This window comes from Ochotona princeps, chromosome 5, assembly GCF_030435755.1.
Source record: "Ochotona princeps isolate mOchPri1 chromosome 5, mOchPri1.hap1, whole genome shotgun sequence".
Lineage (NCBI taxonomy): Eukaryota > Metazoa > Chordata > Mammalia > Lagomorpha > Ochotonidae > Ochotona > Ochotona princeps.
In genome coordinates this window covers 87,843,837-87,864,415 of record NC_080836.1, presented here as the reverse complement: position 1 = coordinate 87,864,415, position 20,579 = coordinate 87,843,837, and the positions used below count along the sequence as shown (strand labels likewise).

General features: G+C 39.2%; 1 protein-coding gene across 1 annotated transcript in view; it reads left to right on the top strand.

Moving 5' to 3' along the window:
- BARD1 (BRCA1 associated RING domain 1) overlaps positions 1-7,340 on the top strand; it is a 74,572-nt gene extending 67,232 nt beyond the window's left edge. The window contains exons 8-11 of the mRNA XM_058664973.1: positions 2,029-2,161; positions 2,633-2,725; positions 5,624-5,721; positions 6,670-7,340. Of these exons, the coding sequence (XP_058520956.1) occupies positions 2,029-2,161; positions 2,633-2,725; positions 5,624-5,721; positions 6,670-7,017 (672 nt within the window). The 3' untranslated portion in view covers positions 7,018-7,340. The remainder of the gene's footprint in view (positions 1-2,028; positions 2,162-2,632; positions 2,726-5,623; positions 5,722-6,669) is intronic.
- The last annotated feature ends 13,239 nt before the right edge of the window (positions 7,341-20,579 follow it).

The window sequence follows — 20,579 nt, the reverse complement described above, 5'->3', positions numbered from 1 at the left end:
GATTCCAACAGCTGAAATTGGAAGTACTGAGTGTTCTCATTAAAGCACAATGTCTCCAGAAGGTTTTGTCTGTTTGTTTCTTTTAAGAAATCTCTTGTATCACTTGCTTAAAACATAGCAGACTCTAATATGTTTTGGGTGAATGAATTACTTTGATCAGGCTCTTCATAGTTTTAGCGAATGATCTTGATGTAATAAATGTAGGCCTTAGACTCATCACTGCTCTGATGAGTGTTAAACTGTGCTGGAAGGCATTCTTTTCCTTGTATTCTTTGGAGCTTGTGATAATCCAGATAGATGTCTATGTATTTGTGTACACATACACATGTGAAGGCATTATGGTGTGTGCTTAAAACATAAAAGTGCTGTTAGTGCTTTTAATCCTTTGATATGGTCGGTCGTGCCAATTTGCCATTTTGCAATGCTCTAGGAAAGAAGAAACAAAATCAGATAACTTTAGATTAACTTCTGTTCTGATTCCATCTATTAATTTCTGCCGTTGCATCATATTACTGTTTCTTTGAATCATAGACTTCTAATCTTTAATGCCTATCGTTGGTGCCTTCCCTTTATGTTTTGCTTCTGTCTCCTGTAAGTCGCAAGTCTAGATAATAAAGGGAAAGTATTAGTCTGAGAGCACTTTTTTCCTTCTCATGAGCTGTAAGGACTTCTTAATGGTTTTGTATATGATCTTTTTGAATTCTTCAATTTTCAACTTTCTTGGCTTTGAGAGTTTGATATTTTGGTGATATTAAGAAGTTCTCTGAGTCAACACTGTTCTAGAAGCCCTGGTGCTCCTTGTTTTTTCAGATAGTTTAAACCACACAGACCAAGTATGAATTTAAATATTGGAATAAGTTAATTGAGGAGACATAGGGAATTGATCTTTTATTTTTATTATTTTTTTAAATTTTTATTTGAAAGGCCACGTTCTTAAAGAGTGGAGAATACAGTGGTCTTCCATCCGCTGGTTGACACCCCAGACGGTTGCAATGGCCAGAGCTGAGCTGATTTGAAGCTGGGAGCTGGGAGTTTCTTCCTGTACTCCCATGTGGACACAGTGGCCCAAGGACTTAGGTCACCCTCCACTGTTTTCCCAGTTCATAAATAGAGAGCTGGATCAGAAATGAAGCAACCAGTACTTGAACCAGTTCCCGTAAGGGGTGCTGGTGCTTGCAGGCAAGAAAATTAGCTTGCTATGCCACTGTGTTGTCCCCTGAATTGATAATTTTTTTAAAAGATTTACTTATTTTTATTGGAAAGGCAGATGTACAGAGAGGAGAAGAGGCAAGAGAGGAAGATCTTCCGTCCGATGATTCACTCCCCAAGTGTCCACTACAGACAGAGCTGAGCCAGTCCCAAAGCTAGGAGCCTCTTCTGGGTTTCCCATGTGTGTGCATATTCCCAAAGCTTTGGGTCCTCCTCTACTACTTTCCCAGGCCACAAGCAGGGAGCTGAATGTGAAGCGGAGCCGCTGGGATTAGAACCGGTGCCCATATGGGATCCCAGCACAGTCAAGGCGAGGACTTTTACCTCTACACTATCACACTGTGCCTTGAATTGATAATTTAAATGAGTATCTTGAGTTATTTTGGAAGAAGAAGCAGCTTATTGGTGACAATTAAGTTGTGAAACCCCAGAGACATAATCAAGGAAACAATTTGGAGACCTATACCATATTGGAATATTCCAAGTTGGAAAATTATTTTCCAAAAAATGTTGAGTACCCAGATTCTGAGTACAGATTTAGTAGGAATTGTTGAAAATTAAAGTAACCCAAGAAATGAAGTTCACCTTTGTATCAAATAAAAGTAATGTTTAATATCTTTCTCTAGTCTGTTTTTTTGTTTGTTTTTATTTTTAGCACTTTGATGGATCTTCCCTAAGTAGTCAGGGCTATGATTTGGTTTCTGGCACTGAGAGAAAACCTTTTGACTCCTTGAATTGTACCAGTGGAAGTTGGCACTCGATGGAACAGAGGAGATAATAAGTGATTTTAACACTACGACATCTCCATTTCATTCACAGACCAACACTGGGCAGCGGAGGGATAGACCGCTTGTACTTATAGGCAGTGGACTTTCTTCAGAACAACAAAAAATGCTTGATGAGCTTACAATAATTCTTAAGGCCAAAAAATGTGCTGAATTTGACAGTACAGGTAAAGATTTTGAAATTTTGGGGGAAAAACAGTTTAAGTAGATAAAGATTCACTTTGATGATTTTTATGTTTATTGATATATGGCTGCATATTTTGCATGTTGCAACAAAACGTTTTTATAGGAATTAACTACTTAATAGTCTTGATGTAGTTAAAATGTAAAATTTATAGTGTTACACAAATTTATGGAACTAATTTATGACTTTGTTAGTGACAAATTGCAACATAATGTCATAATTTCCTTAGTTATAATTTGAAAATAAAAGTTAATTTTGCTAATATGACCTTTAGAAATGTGCTTTTATTATTTGAGTTTTCTTTTTGACAGCATTTTAGAGAATGTTATTATACACGTATTCTTGGTGAAAAATATTACCTTTGAAGAAAGTTCAAGTTTAAGTTTAAAAACTATGGACTGACTGGTTATAAAAGGCCAGATTAATTAAAGAATCATTCTTTTCCTTACTCCAGTAACTCATGTCATTGTTCCTGATGGTGCAGTTCAAAGTACTCTGAAATGTATGCTTGGAATCCTCAATGGATGCTGGATCCTGAAATTTGACTGTAAGTATTGGATTTGAAGAATTGCATAATTAATTAACCAGGTTAGTTTCTTCACTTTTTCATGATGCACTACTCCCTGTAATTGAAGGATTTAGGTTTGTTTTCTTTAAACTTGTTAGTCACTACATTTTAATGAAGTGTGTCATTTTAATGGTAACATATTGATGTTTTGTGTAAACGTCCACACACAACGAATCTATTGAATCAAAGCAGTTCATTGTTTTCTCTTTAAAACTATAAACTGCTTGCAAAGCACCCTGTTGCTATTGTACCTAATTCAATAAGTGTTAGGAAGTGATTGGGAAATTCAGACTGTGTTGTAGTGCTACTGCCTTGTTTGCGGTGAGTATACCACCTGTTATTTCAACCCCTGCTGAAAATGTATTCCTCTTCTATTCTAGTACTCAAACACTACCACCTTAACAACTGTCCTTTAGCTTCCCTTTTTTTTCTTTTATTGTATTTTTGACAATCTTTACATTGCTAATTACAGTAAAAAGATACAAGGGCTGTAGCAAAGTGGGAAAGACCATTATTTCCGTATTGTTTCCTTTATATATCTGAGGTAAAGGGAATATTGAGGGAGAAGCCCCACCCAGTCTCCACCCACCCCAGGTCTTGGATGTCGGGCATGCTCCAAGGGTCTTGCTCAAGTGGCTTTGATAGTTCACCAGTTATGAATCGCTGCCAATCTCGCCACTCCAGGCACGATGAGGTTGTTGAAGAATCCACTGATTGACATAGTCCACCATAGAGTCTCCGTTTGTCCAGTTTTTCACTGCCAACATATACCTGAGGTGGTTGATTGACCTGTTCTGTCTTCCGTCTTTTCTTCGTTAGGGTTCTGAGTCTGCCATTTCGATTGGGGGAATCCCAAAAGAAACTTTGTCTGAGGTATTCCCAGACCAGCTTCTTGTATGTACTAGCAAGCACAGGGCCCGGCACAGTCCATCACCCCGATCAGCTGGTGGTTGCAATTGCTGGATTGGTTCTGTTTTCAGCCCCGACTTACACTGGAACCAATGGGTGTTGCAGTCCAGCCTGGTTCTGCCCAGCACATACTCGGCCCTCACATAAACCAGTGGGAGCTGCAGCACAGTTGGAGTGACCCACAATAACTCCCACCAGGCCCGCCCCCTACCCTGGTTTGCCAGTATGTGTAGCAAACTAGTCCAGTCTGTCCCACATCCCCTTCAGCTCTCATACATGTTGAAGGGTACTAAAACCTTGTTCCATCTAACCAGCTCAACTATCCAGCCTTCATGGATGTTGTTGGGTGTCTCTCAAGCCACTCTATCCCCTGTCCTAGTTTTTTGTGCCCTCCCATGGGGGGTGGTAACCCAAGAGGGAGGAACCCACCATTTCCCTCTCAGGCCACTCCCACTCCCGGGTTATGCACTCTCCAGGTGGTTCTGCAGTTTGACTTGACAGAATTAGCCCCCAGTGCCAGCTTCTGCCAGCTGATGCTGTGGCTAAGCCCAAACAACCCTCACCCACTCTAATTTTGTTTGCACCAGTAGGAATAATCAGCCCAGCCTGGTTTTTCCCTGATCTGGTCCACATGAGGTGCACAGGTATTGTAGCCCAGCCTAGTCTGGTCTGTCCCCATCCCAGCTCACACTCTCCAGTGGGAGGAGTAGCTGTCCAGCAAGGGAATGACCCTTTATTCCCCTGCCAGCTCTGCCCCTCTCTTCCTGATTCTCACGCATACTGGTTGGGTGTTGCGGTCACATCTTGCACAGGCAACCTCACCTTGGCAGTCTGTGTTGTGCACTGCTTTTGTCATGACCGAACCTGGCTGGACCCAGGCTTGCAATTCTTTTTCTTTTCTTTTTTTTCTTTTTCTGTCTCTTGCTGTTTATTGTTTTTTGTGCTTTAGTTTTTTCTTTGTTTTTTCATTGTATGATTTTTAAAATACATTTTTGACAATCTTTACATAGTTAATACAGTAAAAAGGTTCAAGGGCAATGGGGAAGTGGGCAAGACTATTATTTCCATATTGTTTCCTTCATGTATTTGAGGTAAAGGGGGATATTGAGGGAGAAGCCCCACCCAGTTTCCCACCTACCCCAAGTCCCGTATGTGGGGCATGTTATGAGATACTTGCTTACGTGGTTTTGAAAGTTCACCAGTTATGAATCGCTGCCAATCTTGCCACTCCAAGCACGATGAGGTCGTTAGTGAAATGTCTCTAAAACTATGTCAAATTGAGTTATCTCTATTACTATTTGTTTTCAATCCAGAACCGTGGAACATTTATCCAAATGTTCATTTTCCTTTAAAGCCCATTTGAGTCATCTCCAGGCTAGCAACTTCACTGTGTACCTATTATGTCCCAAACATGTCACAGACTCTACCTACTGTTTCTCTAATGAGTACTGTTGAGTCCATGTTATGTGGCTGGCTGGACTAGGTTTTTGCACTAAAGCACTCTACTAATGTCAGATCATTTCTAGTCTAATAGGCATTTTGATGTGACTTGTCAAAATGAACAGTGCAAAAGTGTGCAGTTCAGGTTATTGTAGACTGGGCTGAATGATAAACTTGATATGCACCTTAATTTGGGTAATTGCTGTTAAGTACAAATGTAGACTTTTATTCCTGTGTTTGAAAGTGTATGATTTAAATTTTCCAGAAGGAGATTACAATTAGTTAATGTTTAGCACCAACTCCAATTACTTAGTGCCCTAAATGATATCTTACGTGTTCCTTAAATGGAAGACCAATTTTATTATAGTTTGTTTTGGCATAAGTAAGGTTTCAGTTTCTTTTCAGAATAAAACTTATAGCAACCATGAAAAAGAAAAACCACTTGGATAAATTGCTTAATTTCAGTGAAAGAGAAATAATGCTCGTTTGATACTTACTTTGTATTTTTTTTTTCTTTTTTCTGGCCAGGGGTAAAAGCCTGTCTGCAGAGTAAAACTTGTGAGCAGGAAGAAAAGTATGAAGTTCCTGATGGGCCACAAAGAAGTAGACTTAACCAAGAACAACTGGTATTTTTCTTTCGACAGTTTTCATTGTTGATATGACAATTTTACTATCATCATCAGGAAAAATCTCTGCCCCTTTAACAAGTACATGTGATAGATTAAATTTTTATTTGAACTATTTCAAGTACTTGGTTCAAAGAGATCACTGCTGTGAGCAGTAAAATCCAAAAGGCAATAATTTGATATTGTTCATGGGTTTTTGGCATCTTGACATTCTGATAAACCTTTTGGAATCTGAGGTAAATCCCACATATAGGAAGTAGCCTGAATAAAGACTTCAGCACTGCTCAGATTTAGCTAATGTGTCTTTATTGCCATATGGTGCGTTTTTTAATGGATAGTACTCAGTTATTCTGTTAATATGTGAATCATAAGTAACAAAAAAGTTATGGACAGAACTGGTGGCAGAAGCATGTTTCATAACCAATTGGATCCCCAACTGTGACTTTCTAGTCTGTTGTGTTCTGGGACTTTCCTCTCTGGATGCCTGGAGGCTGCCCTTTCGCTGTATCCACCACAGAGATGAGTGTGGATGGGCAGAGGTGAACAAGGGCCTGTGGAAATTGTAGCACTTTGTGATTTAATGGAATTTTGCCTAGTGTCCCTCAACTGTATTTCAGATATCTTAGAATTCTCGGGACCATATATACTCCCCACCACCCAATGCATAAAAGCCCAAAAAAGGAAGTTTGGAAAGCAGTTTTAGTTATTTTACTCCAGATCATTCCTACAATTTTAGGAAATTAAAGAAGCCAACATGTTTATATAAAAAAATTATGATAAATATGGCTACGAACCCTTTGAATATTTCTCTTTGTCTAATTTGTTTGAAGTACAATTTTTCTCAATACCTCGCAACAGTTGAAAAGTATTGCTTTTATTTCCTTGGTTCATTGTCAGTGTTTTTGCATATTTTGATCCACTTTAACAATGTTTTCCCCCTGATTGCAGTTACCAAAACTGTTTGATGGATGCTACTTCTATTTTGGAGGAACCTTCAAACGCCTTCCAAAGGACAACCTTATTAAGCTTGTTACTGCAGCAGGGGGGCAGATTCTCAGTAGGAGACCCAAGCCAGACAGTGACGTGACACAGACCATCAACACCATTGCTTACCATGCCCAGCCTGATTCTGATCAGCGCTTCTGCACGCAGTACATCATCTACGAAGACGGCTCTGCTCATTATCGCCCAGAAAGGATCCGGCAAGGCAAAGTCTGGATGGCTCCATCCAGCTGGTTTATAGACTGTGTGATGTCCTTTGAGCTGCTTCCCGTTGAGAGCTCTGACATGGCATGAGTGTTAGAAGTTGAGCTTGGGCAGTTTGTGAGAACCCAAACGTTGACCATTCATATTTTTATAAATAGGTAGAAGCAGTCAAATTTTCTTTGAGTTAAAAATAAGTTTCTCCAACACCAGATTAGAAATTCACTCTGTTTACAGATTTGATGCTAAAATTGCTGTAATGCATTTTTTTTTTAGAACTGGCAAATGATTTTTGATTTATTATGTTTATTCATGTTATCAGCTAAGTTTAATGAGCTGTGGTTTAGTATAAAAGTGGTTGTGTTACTGCTTCGGCCTTTGCTATGATTTAATCAAAAGTCACATTTGCCTTCTTCAAAGATAAGTCGAGAAGGCTGCCACATATTCCCTGGCTTTATTGTAATGAAAAAAGTATCTGAGCTGAATGTGTCCAAGAGCTCTTCTTTCTCCTGTTGTGTTTCTTACAGTTATCTGTAGTGTCTGTTCCTTCATTTTAGTTTGTTCATTTTATTTTGTGTTTTCATGAGGGAATCAAAATTTGAACCTTAGTACTGTTTATTGCTGGTGAAAAATCTACATGGATCTTATGTCACATATTTTTATTGTATACATTTTCTTATTAGCTATCAATTTATGTCTTTCCTGTGGACACATACGTACTTAATAACATTTTCAGTAACATTTTAATATCAGTATTTCTTACGAGGTCTCACAGTCATACAACAGTAGGTAGGACTTAACTACCAATAGCAAAATATTCATGACCTCAAGGTAATAGGTAGAATATCAAGTGAAAATGGAAAGATCTCTCTGGTCTGAGTATTCTCATCTTGATTCAATAATAGATTAGATGATTTTGAGACATTTTTAAAGAAGCAGATTATTTTTATGAAATCTTTCGTAGAAACTATGTGTCAGCACAATATTCAAGATATGAGGAAACACAGTGTAAGACTTGGCAGCCACAGAGGACAGTTGATATAGAGTATCCCTGATGGAACAATATCAAGGAAGTTTGAGATTCTGATGACCCTTTAAAAATTCATTTTACTTGAATTCTTTCCTTGATATACTACTTTTCCATATCAAGAAATATATAATGTGAACAAAATGATACACATCTGACCTTGAACTTTCGGGGTGATTGAGCTCTGAACCTGGAGATGTGCTTCTACCACACTTCTGATGGAAATGGGTAAAAACCGTGGTGCCAAGCAAATCAGATTAAACAGTTCAAGACTGGGACAGTGGTAGTCCTTTGTGTAGTATCAGTCACTTTCGGTTTTCTCACAGGTCACATTCCTAGAGACTTGTGTTTGTTCCTATCATTTGAATCCCTGTTTGTAAAAATGCATTTGGGATTTCCTGCATATTTTCTTTACTTTATTTTTTTCTTGGTTTAATACTCTCTTTTGTGCTCCATCTCCCAACCCCCACTATTAAGCAGAATAATTTTTGGTTTCTGGAAATATTTTCTGGTAGTAGTTGATTTATGTTAAGCTGTTAAAACAAGTTTGTACTTCCTGTGCAGATACCCTTGTACATATTTTCATTTCAGTCATACTTACACTTTTACTTAACATAAATAAAGCTATATTTCCATGTGTATGTTTCTTCTATAAAAATGATTTAACCCTGTGTTATTTAAGAATGAAGTTGAACCTAACTTGTGAAAAATCTATCAGCAAATAAAATCTGACCTTCTAATATTAACTTTTTACATTCTGAACAGAAATACGTATAAAATAAGATAGTGTATTATCTTAAGTTCTTTTGCGTGTAATGTGATTTTGATAGTTTGGAATCATATTTAAGGAGTCACAGTGATTCTATCCTGTTTCTGATAAAGTCAGAAGTTTTATTTATTTGAAATACAGAGAGGCAGGGGTGAGAGGGGAGTAAGATCATCCATCCAGTGATTCACCCCTCTGTTAGCTGCAATAGCTGCAGCCAGGGAAGCCAAAGCAGGGATCCAGGAGCTCAGGATCCATTGAGATGTCCCGTTTGAGCGGAAGAGGTCCCAGCACTTGGTGGCCTCCCACTGTCTCCTATGCATTGGCGGGAGCTGTGGGGTACCAGTGTAGCAAGCAGCAGCTTGACCTACACCACAAGCCAGCCTCAGATTTAAGCTTTGACCAACATGGGCATCTTTTAACTTCATTTAATGGACTCTTGTATCTCACAGGCTGATTAGCTGTCAGCACTTGCAGCTTTCTTCCTTTTCCTCTTTCCCCTTAACAGTTACTAGTTGTTTTTCTCTTAATTGCTGAAAAATGGAAACCAGATAGGAAAATGGAATTTTGAACAAAATAAGGAAAAATGTGTAGTGAGTGAGAACTTTAGTGAGTAGAACTTGCTCTTTATCTCATTTGTCTCAATCTCAAGTTGAACATGTTCTGTGAACCTGTTAGATGATGTCTGCAGAGAAGGTTAGATTTGGGAGGCCCAATGTTTGCCCTGCAATGAGCAAATTCAGGGATGGGGAAGACACATAAGCAGTTATTGCCTCTCGTGTTAGTGTAGAAAATGGGTCAATGTGTTCTAAAGGCTTGTCATCCTTGGGATGATTCACATGTATTTTTTTATTTAAAAAGTTTAAATTGTTAAAATTTAATAGATTTGATGTGATTTGTAGATTCAATTTTAAAACCAGTGACATTCCGTTGTTTGTGCTTTGTCCTTCCTCCCATTCTCCCCATATCTCCCTTTCTTTTTTCTTAGCCTTTGAAATACATGTTTTAGATCAACACTACAGTAAAAGTTTTAATATTTTACCCAGTAAAGTATTTAGCAAGTAAAAAACAAAATACCTTAGTTTAATGGGAATATAGACAATGACTTTAAAAAATAATTGAATACAAAAATCATTTCACCCCACACATTAAATTATAAAGTTATCACAGTCATTAAAACCATAGTATTATAACATTCTTAGCTATTGGTTTGATAATGGTATAAAATAAAAGTTTGCAAAACCGTATTTGCTGAAATACTGATAAAAAATCTCTTTGTTTTTTTAAAGCATTGGTCTCACAAGGGAGAACGTGCAGTATTTGTCTTTCTGGATCGGACTTATTTCACTCAACATGACATCCTCTGGTTGAATCCATTTTGCTGCAAATGGTAGAGTATTTTTTTTTTGTAGCTGAATAATATTTCCCTGTGTATATATACCACAGTTTCTTTATCCATTTATCTACTGATGGACAGCTTGGTTGATTTCAGATTTTTTTTTTTATATTTACTATTTTTTATTTATTATTTTTAATTCATTAATTACATTGTATTATGTGACACAGTTTCATAGGTACTTGGGTTCTCCCCACCCCTCCCCAAACCCTGCCACCATGGTGGATTCCTCCACCTTGTTGCATAACCACAGTTCAAGGTCAGTTGAGATTCCCCCATTGCAAGCGTATACCAAACATAGCCGTTGAACTTGACTGGACAATAAGATGCTGGACTCTATGTTTGGTATATGATTTCAGATTTTGGCTATTCTAAACAGTGCTTCTATAAACAGAGTGGTTTATTGTGTATCGGGTTTATTGTGCTCAAATTTTATGGGCAATACCCAGGTAGGATTTCTGGATCCTATGACTTATCTATAGTTTTGAACCATGTTTTCCACAGTGGCTGAACTAATTTACATTGCACTAACGGAGTATAAATGTTCCCTTTTTCCCTCATCTTTTCAAGCATCCATTACCCTCTATGTTGTGGATTTTAGCTGTTCTGACAAAGATGGAATTTCGTTGTCTTAGATTTGTATTACCTAGATGGCCCGTGATGTTGAGCATTTGATTTATACAGGTGTGGGCCGTTTGTTATTTTTCTTTTTTTTTTTAAAGATTTATTTTTGTTGCAAAGTCAGATTTTATATACGGAGAGGAAGAGAGAAATATCTTCCGTCCCATGATGACCCAAGTGACCGCAATGGCCAGTGCTGCACCGATCCAAAGCCAGGAGCTCTTTCAGGTCTCCCACGTGGGTGCAGGGTCCCAAGGCCTTGGGTCGTCCTCGGCTGCTTTCCCAGGCCACAAGCAGGGAGCTGGATGGGAAGCAGGGCTGCTGGGATTAAAACCGGCGCCCATATGGGATCCCGGGGTGTTCAAGGCGAGGACTTTAGCCACTAGACCACGGTTCCGGGTCCTTGTTGTTTTTCTTTTGAGAATTGTGTTGAAATCCTTTGTTAATTTCTTAACTGGATTGATCATTTTTTTTCTGAGTTAAGTTTATAATATATCCAGGATGTTAATCCTTTGTAGATGGATGTTTTGCCAGTATATTTTTCTTCTCACTAGTGGAATGTCTCTTCACTCTGTTGATCATTTCCATTGCTGTGTAAAAATTCTTCTGGGTTTGATAGTGCTGTTTGTTTAGTGTATGGTTAGTGTTGAGAAGGGGTTAATTGTGTTCTAAAAGTGCATGGACCTTGTAGTCCAAGTGTATATTTGTTCCCTAAGCAGAACATGTTAAAAGTTATTTGATAACAAAAAGCAGCTATTTTGTTTGTAGTTGGATTTACTACAAATTGTAAAATTAGTATATGGCTTGGTCAACCTTTTTCAACAATATATGTATCAAACTACTTAATAAATGAAGACTAAGCAGTTACACTGTTGAGGGTTCTATTTTTTTTCTAGTCAATTAGTAGGCATTACTATGTACTCTTTTAAATTCAGGATTGTTGATTATTCATGTAATGTTTTCAAAAATTTTACTTTTTAGAAAGGTAAATTTACAGAGGGGGAAAAAAAATAGAGAAAGAGAGATCTGTCTGCTGGTCCACTCCCCAGATAGCTGCAATGGCTGGAGCTGGAGCCGTTAGGAGGCACGAGTTTCTGCTGGGCCTTCCAAGTGTGTGCCAGCCAAAGCACTTGGGTCATCCTCCACTGCTTTCCTCAGCTGTAAGCAAGGGAGACTTTAACAAGTGCTCATATGGGATGCTGGCACTACAAGCACAGACTTAACTTGCTGCTGCACGAGCTAGCCCTGTTTGTATACTTTTTGTAAGACACAAAGCATGCTTTTGATAGCTGTCAATTTCTGGTAAAATGTTAATGTGGAAATCAAAAAAGCTCTGTGCTGCTCTGCCTTTGTCCTGTCTTATAGGGTTTATGATGAACCTCCAGGAGCCAGATGCATCTGCAAAGTTGAAGTCACACTTGGGCTACTTTTACATCCGTGCACTAGCTTGTCTAACCTGTGTCTTCATTTCCACAGTGAGAGGAACACTGTCCTCTCCAGTGGGCTTAAGGGTGTACAAGTTGCTGAGTACACCATGGGACACTCACTGGATCAGCTCCTAAGCCCACTGGAAGCAGAATGCTTTGGAGGTGTCCTAAATAAGAGCCTGGAAAGGTGGCTCTTGTACAGCTCATCTCAGTACTGAATAGTCCTGTCATCTATCTTCCCAACACTGGCTCCTACCCACCAACCTTCAGTTCAGCAATATGCGTCCTGCTCTTTGCTCTACTGATTATCAGCCCAAAGAATACTTAGAACAAGGCCTGCCTGGCTCATTTCCCATCTCTTTTTATGAATGATTTTATTTGAAAGCCAAATTTACAGAGAGAATGAGATTCAGAGAGAGAGAGAGAGATCTTCTGTCCTCTGGTTCACTTCTCAAATGGCAGCAACAGCCGGAGCTAAACCAATTCAAGGCCAGGAACCAGGAACTTTTCTTCCAGATCCCCCACATGGGTTCAGGGCCAAGGATTCGCACCATGCTCCACTGTTTTCCTAGGCCAGAAGCAGAGAGCTGGATCAGAAGTGGAGCAGCTGGGACATGAACTGGGGCCTATATAGGATGCTGGCACCATAGGTGGATTATTAGTGAGCTGCGCCACTGCTTGTACAAACCCCTCATTTCTCATCTCATTTCTCTCCATCCTGTCTGCATCTGGAGTTTTCCCATCTAAGTAGCTTCTCTTGGTGACTCAGCTAAACATTTGTGCAGCTTTCATCGCATGGTGCATTTACTATGGATACTGGCACAGCTTAGGCCTCCACACTTGGGCTGTATGCCTTCAAAAGAACTGGTCTGATAACTCCTGTCAGCATTATATCCCACACCTTTCAGTCACCTCAGCTTGAGCCCCTGAAGGTTGCTCTCAAGGTGACTTCACTCATCTTCTAAAGGAAACAAAAAAGTTAACTTTTGTGAGATTGTTTTTATTAATACTACAAATTTGGTACAAAATAATCCCTTACCTACCTGCTTACTAAATAATGTAGCCTGCAGATTCCACCAAAACATTGCAACCTTATGGTTTAAAAACTAGCTGGAAGGAGCAAGAAAGTGAACCTATTGGAGAGATTTACAGGTGATTCTGCTTGTAAAGGCTGCTGTTCTAAGATGAGCAAAGTGTCCAGAGGAGTTCATTGGCTTCCCAAGATCATGCCACTGACTGGAAGGGCTCTGTGTGGCCATGCTCCTTACTCAACCACAATACCTCCTCCTAGTCCTTATATCTGTTGTAGCGCTTGCTCCTAGAGAGGCTGCACTCTGACTCCTGTTTGGAAAAATTTACTGAAATTGTCTCGGACAAGGGAAGGTAATATCCACCCCACATTAGTTACCACCTCAGCCTCAGCCAACATGCCTGATCACTGTACTCTGGTATTGCCTTTTGGGCTTTTTGTTCAAATATTGGCTTTGCAAATTCATTGGAGAGGCAGAGTGAGAGAACTCACATCCAGTATTCAGTGTGAGTATCTTAATGGCTAAGGGAACAGGTGCCAAGGTCACATATGGGAACTCAAGCCAGGTCTCCCACATTGGGAGTAGGATGCTAAATAGTTGAGCTATCACTACCTTCCAGGGCCTGATGGGTAGGAAGCTGGAGTCGGGCGTCAAACTCAGGCATTGCACTGACCAGGTACCTGCTGCACTGTGATTACTTTTCGAGATGAGGAACGTTCTGGGACTCTTTCTCATCCCATCGCAGGCAGCCACAACTCATTGGTCAAGTCAGTTTATTAGCTAGAATGTAAACTAACTTAGGTTTGTGTATTTTTTTTTTCTCCACAGCACACCGAAGTCTAGGACAAAGGCTTGTAATAACTGGGTTCAGCACTAAAGTGACTCCCGGTTGAGTAAGCCAGGCTGTGCTAGTTGAGGTAGGAATGGAAAAGTGTGAAAATTGTTTAGATGATTAAATTTTGTTGAAAGGCAGAGAGATCTTCAGTCTGTTGGTTTAATTCCCCAGTGTCTGTGACTGCTGGGACAGAGCTAGCCAATGCCAGGAGACAAGAATTCAGTCATTACCTAGCACATGGGTGACAGGAACCCAGGGCTGAAGCCATCACCTGCTGCCTTCCAGGGTATGCTTTAATAGTAGAAGCCAAAGCTGGATTTGAACCCAGGCAATCACAGATGCGATAGCCATTTGAACGCAGGCAATCAGTCCTAAGTGCTGCATCTGATGCCTTACTCCACTGCCTTGACTGCAAGTCACTGCTTTTAAAACAATTTATTTTTGAAAGTTACTTGTAACTTCAGTAGACATTTATGTGTATCTATGCATATATGTGTGTTTCTCTAAATGTCACTATGTATTACTTAACTAATATGTCTGTTTCACCAAGATAAGATTTAAAGCTACATTGGGTGGAGTTTGTTGTACAGCATAATATACCTGAAAGTTATCACTGTATTCACTGTTAACAGTCATTTTCTTTTATCTATGAAGTTCTGATGCCCGATGGTGAATTCACATTGTGCTGGGGAATGGATGTTACGATTAACAATATGCTAATTAATTTATAGTGAGTGAAAATCCAGGTGCTGGTGTTACAGTAGAACACCAAGTTCTGCCAAGTTACAGTGGGCCCAAGTGTGTCCTGGATGCTGCCCTGACGTTCCAGATCCCTGCTGTTGGCCTGGGGAAAGGGGTGGAAGATGGCCCGAGTGCTCACCTGGGAAATGCCGATGAAGCTCCTGGCTTTCTCCCGCCAAGCTGTAGCCATTGTAGCTTCCTGGGGAGTCACCAGTGGATGGAAGATTTCTCTTTCTCTCTATAAATCTTTCAAAATAAATATTACTTTAAAAATGTCCTCTGAAAAATAAATGAAGTCTGGCATTTTTTTAATTGACCTTTTGCAACTTTGTGACAGACATCATGAAGAGGAAGCAGTTGACTTTCAGTAAGTATCCTCTGAAAGTGCTATACAAAGATAGACCTGTAGGTGTACATTTGTATTTTATCTTGTTCCTTTTGAAAAATGCAGATCTGGCCTTTCTGAAGGGAGACTGAATAATATCTTGTCTGATAATTTTTCATTCAGTGATAAGCACATTAATGCATGAAGATCCTACATGGTGTCAAATTTTGTTGCTTTTTTCCAACACATCATGACCACAGCCCTCATGGTTTTGCTATTCTCTGACAGAAGGATCTAGAGAATAGCAGACAATTGCCTAAGCACTGTTTTTGGTCGTGTACACACAGTATAATTTCTGAAACACATTCCTTGTTGGAGACCTGCATGCTAGCCCAGCATTGCTGTCATCGTATATTTCAAAGAATCTACCTTGCTGCTTGATTCTCCCTTGGGTAGAACTAGTTGCCATTAGCTTTGGACATTATCAGATTTTTTTGGTATTGTGTCTAGGAAGGACTTAGCTTAGGACCAGAGGAGCCAACATTCACCATTTTGCAATGCCAAATTATATTCCCCTTGACTGACATCTCCAGCCTTTTGCAAAGGGCAATGACATATTTCTCAATATTTTGTGAAGCTGTTTTTTTCTTTTAAGAATCAAGTCGGAGGCCCCGGCAGCGTGGCCTAGCGGCTTACGTCCTCGCCTTGAACACACCGGGATCCTATATGTGCGCTGGTTCTAATCCCGGCAGCTCCACTTCCCATCCAGCTCCCTGCTTGTGGCCTGGGAAAGCAGTCGAGGACCAAGGACGACCCAAAGCCTTGGGACCCTGCACCCATGTGGGAGACCTGGAAGAAATTCCTGGCTCCTGGCTCCAGATTGGCACAGCAGTGGTCATTGCGCTCACTTGGGGAGTGAATCATTGGACGAAAGATCTTCCTTTCTGTCTCTCCTCCTCTCTCTGTATATCTGACTTTGTAATAAAAATAAATCTTTTTAAAAAAGAATGCAAGTCAGAAATAAATGAAGATTGCTGAAACCATTAATGGGAAATTAGGGTTTTTTTTGCTATGCACATATAATTTGCTAAATTAGCATACTTAATCTGAAGATGATTTAAACAATAGTTAAATCCACTCAGATTCAGTCCATCTTTTTTTTTTTAAATGCACTTGTAATATCTTGTTTTTTCTGTAGATTCAAATGTCATCAGAAGGGGACAAGTTTTCTTTAACATCAGAAAGGTGTTTAAAATAGATTATAAGTATTTTCAAAAAGACTTTTTGTTGCAAAATGATGTTAACATAGTTTAAAAAGTCAGATAATGCTAAAAGAAAAAGCCTGTCTCCTGCACCTCTTTCAGTCTCAGCCCAGAAGCCATTAGTTGATAACTGTTACAGTAATTTTTTATTTTGGCATTTACCTTCTGTATAGTACTTGTGTTTTCCATTATCCTGGTTCATCCATTTTAGACATTAATTTCCTGTGTTGACAGATGAACATTTGGGTTCTCAAATTTCTACTCTCTCCATCTTTGTTTGGGGGTTATAAACTTGTTTCACTTGAGCTTTATTAGCCTAGCAAAATCTAGGTCTGAATTGCTGAGTCTAGTCTAAATCTTCCATTACTTTCTTACAAACCTGTAAAAGGTCACATAATATAGATTTTTCTATAAGACAAGCCTTTCCAGGTAGTAGACTAGTTTCCATTTTTCCTAGGAATATCTGTCTTGAACCCTTTGCCATCGCTGTGCCTTCCATTCTGATTGCCTGTGAAATATGCGGGCTAATTTTCAACATGGGACTCCCCTCTTTACCAGGTACTTGAGCCCCCACTCCCCGTCCCCTGATTGCTTCCCTTCTGTGTTGGAGTTTACTGTTTTCTGCTTTGTCAGCTCTACAAAAGTATTTCAGTTATTGGCTGTAAAAATGTTTTGAAATCCATGCATAATTCTTCATTATATGTATGTCCTTTCTATGAAGTTTAAAAACATATAAGTATGGATTTCAGCATTGATCCAAATGAATTTTAATTCCATTTTTGTATAAATGTATGCAAGTCCTCCATGTTGTCATGACGTATGTCCTGTTACTTCCTGAGAAAAGAGGAAAGAGTTTAGTTTTATTCTGTCCTGACATCTATCTATCAAGGTAGCTGCTTTTGGGATTTGTTAGTTTCACCCACCATTTATTGAGTTAAGGGTTCCATTGGGTTGTTCACCCAATGGATTTTGTTTTTTCCAGGCAGAGATCAGGGAGTGAATTGAGCAAAGCCTTTTATATCTATACTCATTCTAAAAACCAGAAATTCCTATCTTTTATGTGTATTTTAATAAAGTGATACCTTGGCTTACCTGGGCCAATTGGATGTAATTGCGTAATCTTGTTCCAGTAGTGTGACCTAGCTCTTTGAAAGCATATCTGTCCCACCCTTCTTCCTCCATACCTCCACTATCCACCCTAATCGGAAGCCCACATGGGCATGCATCCCTCTCAACTATGCAAACAATATTAAAAATAAATTTAAAATATATTTGACAACATAAAGCACTTTATTCATGTGTGTCTTTGGGCTTTTTGCTTCCAAAACAGTAAACATTTTCTCTTCCAAATGAAATTTGAGTCCTGGAATGATGATTATAGATGCCTAAGTCATGCCCTGCCCAGAAGAGGCTACTGACTATCTGTAGATCTCCACGTAAAAAACTATTGGCACAATCTGTTTAGAAGTGATTCTTTTTTACCTAGTTTTCATGAGCAGGCTCTTTAATTAATGCTGTAGTAATTTATAAACCTTGTGATAACCCCAAAGTAAAAACAGTATTTATAACAGGGTCTGCTAAAATGCACATAGAAGTTGACTAGGCATGGAAGTGGTGATGGGAATTTTAGAAAGCTAAGAAGAGAAAGTTGTTAGTGCATGTATATATGTGTGTGTATATATATATATACACACACACATCAGTGGTGATAACCACATGGACATTTTGGAGGCAGTGAGGGTGAGGTTGGAGGTGGAAGGTCAAACATGGCCACCAATTTGGTTGAATAAACAAACAAATTGTGTGTGTAATCATTGCTTCATATCTTTTTATTTTGCACTAATTTCTTAAGAATTGACAGATAAGCTTTTCTAACATATACTTGTGGTGTAGGGGGTTTTCAACTGTAAGGAGATGTGGTTATTCAATATTCATTATGCCTGTACATTGTGAGCATTAAGGGTAGTAAACCATTTGCTTTGATAGTACATAATCCATAGAAAAAGACATTGCCTTGGGAATGTCTTAGATATGCTGTAATTTTGAGGAAAGCTAATCCTTATAAAAGGGGGATTTAGAAGGTGAACACAGGCTTCATGTCAGCCTGTACTTAGTTTTAGGAAACAGTTAAAGTCTAGATCCTGAGCCACTTCTTTTGTTTTGAACCTTTTCCAAAATTTTGTTCCTTTGCAAATCATTTCCAATTGTTCATGATTTTAAAAATCACTAAAAATGTATACTGCTTCATATGTCTTGCTGGAAATATTTTTTTTATTACAGGTTAGCTAAAAGACTATTCAATTAGAGTTCAAGTTGCTTTTCCCTTAATGATCAGACTTTCCCTTTTCTCAGTCTTGTAACTGTTTCGTTCTTGCTACTGCTATCACTAGATATTTTAATAGGTTATGCTTTAGTAGAAAAATTCCTGTCTCCGTCCCTGGCTCACGTTGAATGAAAAACTCATTGTATTGCCATTAGCTTGTTGTTATTGTATTTTACTTCTGCTAGACTACCCTTTGCACATGGATTGTCTTGTTAGTCTGGAATGGCTTTCGGTCTTAAAAATCATGAGCTTGGGCCTGGCACAGTAGCTGTAGTCCATGCCTTGTACATGCCCAAATCCCATATGGTCGCCGGTTTGTGTTCTGGCAGCCCCGCTTCCCATCTGGCTCCCTGCCTGTGGCCCAGGAAAGCATTCAAGGACGGCCCAAAGCCTTGGGACTCTGCACCCACGTGGGAGACCTGGAAGCGGCTCCCGGTTCCTGGCTTCATATCAGCTCAGTTCCAGCCGTTCTTGCCACGTGATGAGTGAATCAGCAGACAGATCATTCTGTCTCTCCTTTCTGTATATCTGACTTTGCAATAAAAATAAATAAATTTTAGGAAGAAAAACCATGAGCTTATATCCTCTGTTATTTTATAATTTTATCATACCAGGGGAAAAATGTTCTGTGGGATTCCTGTGATTACATACTTTTACAAACATCAGAAGTCCACAATTTCACTGAAAGGAATACTACATTATTTTTTCCATCTGTCCTATAAATTATTAGTCTTTCTATTTACCTGGTAGAATTTGCCTTTTACTTCAACATTCACTGAATGTAACTATCCAAAAGTTACACAGTTTTTAAAGGTTTATTTATTTTTATTGGAAATTTAGATTTACAGAGAGAAGGGGAGGAGAGAAAGATCTTCCGTCTGCTGGTTCACTTTCTATGTGGCCACAACAAGCTGGAAGGGAAGGGGAGCAGCCAGGATAGAAACTGATGCCCGAATGGCATCCCAGTGCATGCAAGGCAAGGATTTTAGCCTGTAGGCTACTGCTCCAAGCCCTACCCAAATTTTTATGTCCAGTTTCTGCTGAGAATCAATGACCCATTGACCCTTACTAGAAAAGCAGCTGTGACCTAGTAATATAAGATCCTAAATGTTATAGACAGTGGGATCCCAACAGGGTTTTCTCTATGTTCTTCCCTCAGTGCATGAAGGAATTCAAACTGAAGGTATGAAGATGTTTAGAATACAGGAGTTATTCAAACCAAAGTGAAAGTGCAAACTCAAGGGAAAGAAGAGCGAAAAGCTTTCAAAACAAAAAGACACTAAAGTCAGGGAGAGAAAAAAACGGCAAAGAAACAAACAATATGATTAGGTAGTCCCACTCAAAGGCATTGGGGGTGATGACTGGGGTGGAGCTTAACTGAGCATTTGAAAGGATGTTTGGGTTTGAATTCCCTGTTTTGGTAATACTGAGCATGTATGCGACCCCCTATTATAATATCATTATAGTGACCTGAAAGTTGTAAGGAACCACATGCTGCACCTGTATTGGATATTTCCAACTGTCATTGATTGTAAGTTAACAACATTGTGGATTCCCACTAAACCTCTGGCCATAACATCTGCATTTTAAACTGCAAAAAAAGGGCATAACAATGTGCCCCCAGAACTGTTTTCTATGTGTAATTGGCCAGATTGTCACGTAGTCACTCCACAAAATGGAACTACTAGTAACAGAAGAATGTGTGTGTTTTTACAGGGTTAAAATACGTGTGCACTATGTATCAGAAGCACCAGAAGAAAGAATGAACACAAAACGGGAAGAAGAGAAGCACCTCACCCAAGCTGCAATAGCTAGCGAAGCTGGCGGGAGTAAATTGGAGAGAGAATGAGAAATTACTCCTTTGTTTATGTTAAAATATGGTTGATGGTAGAAAAAAAAAT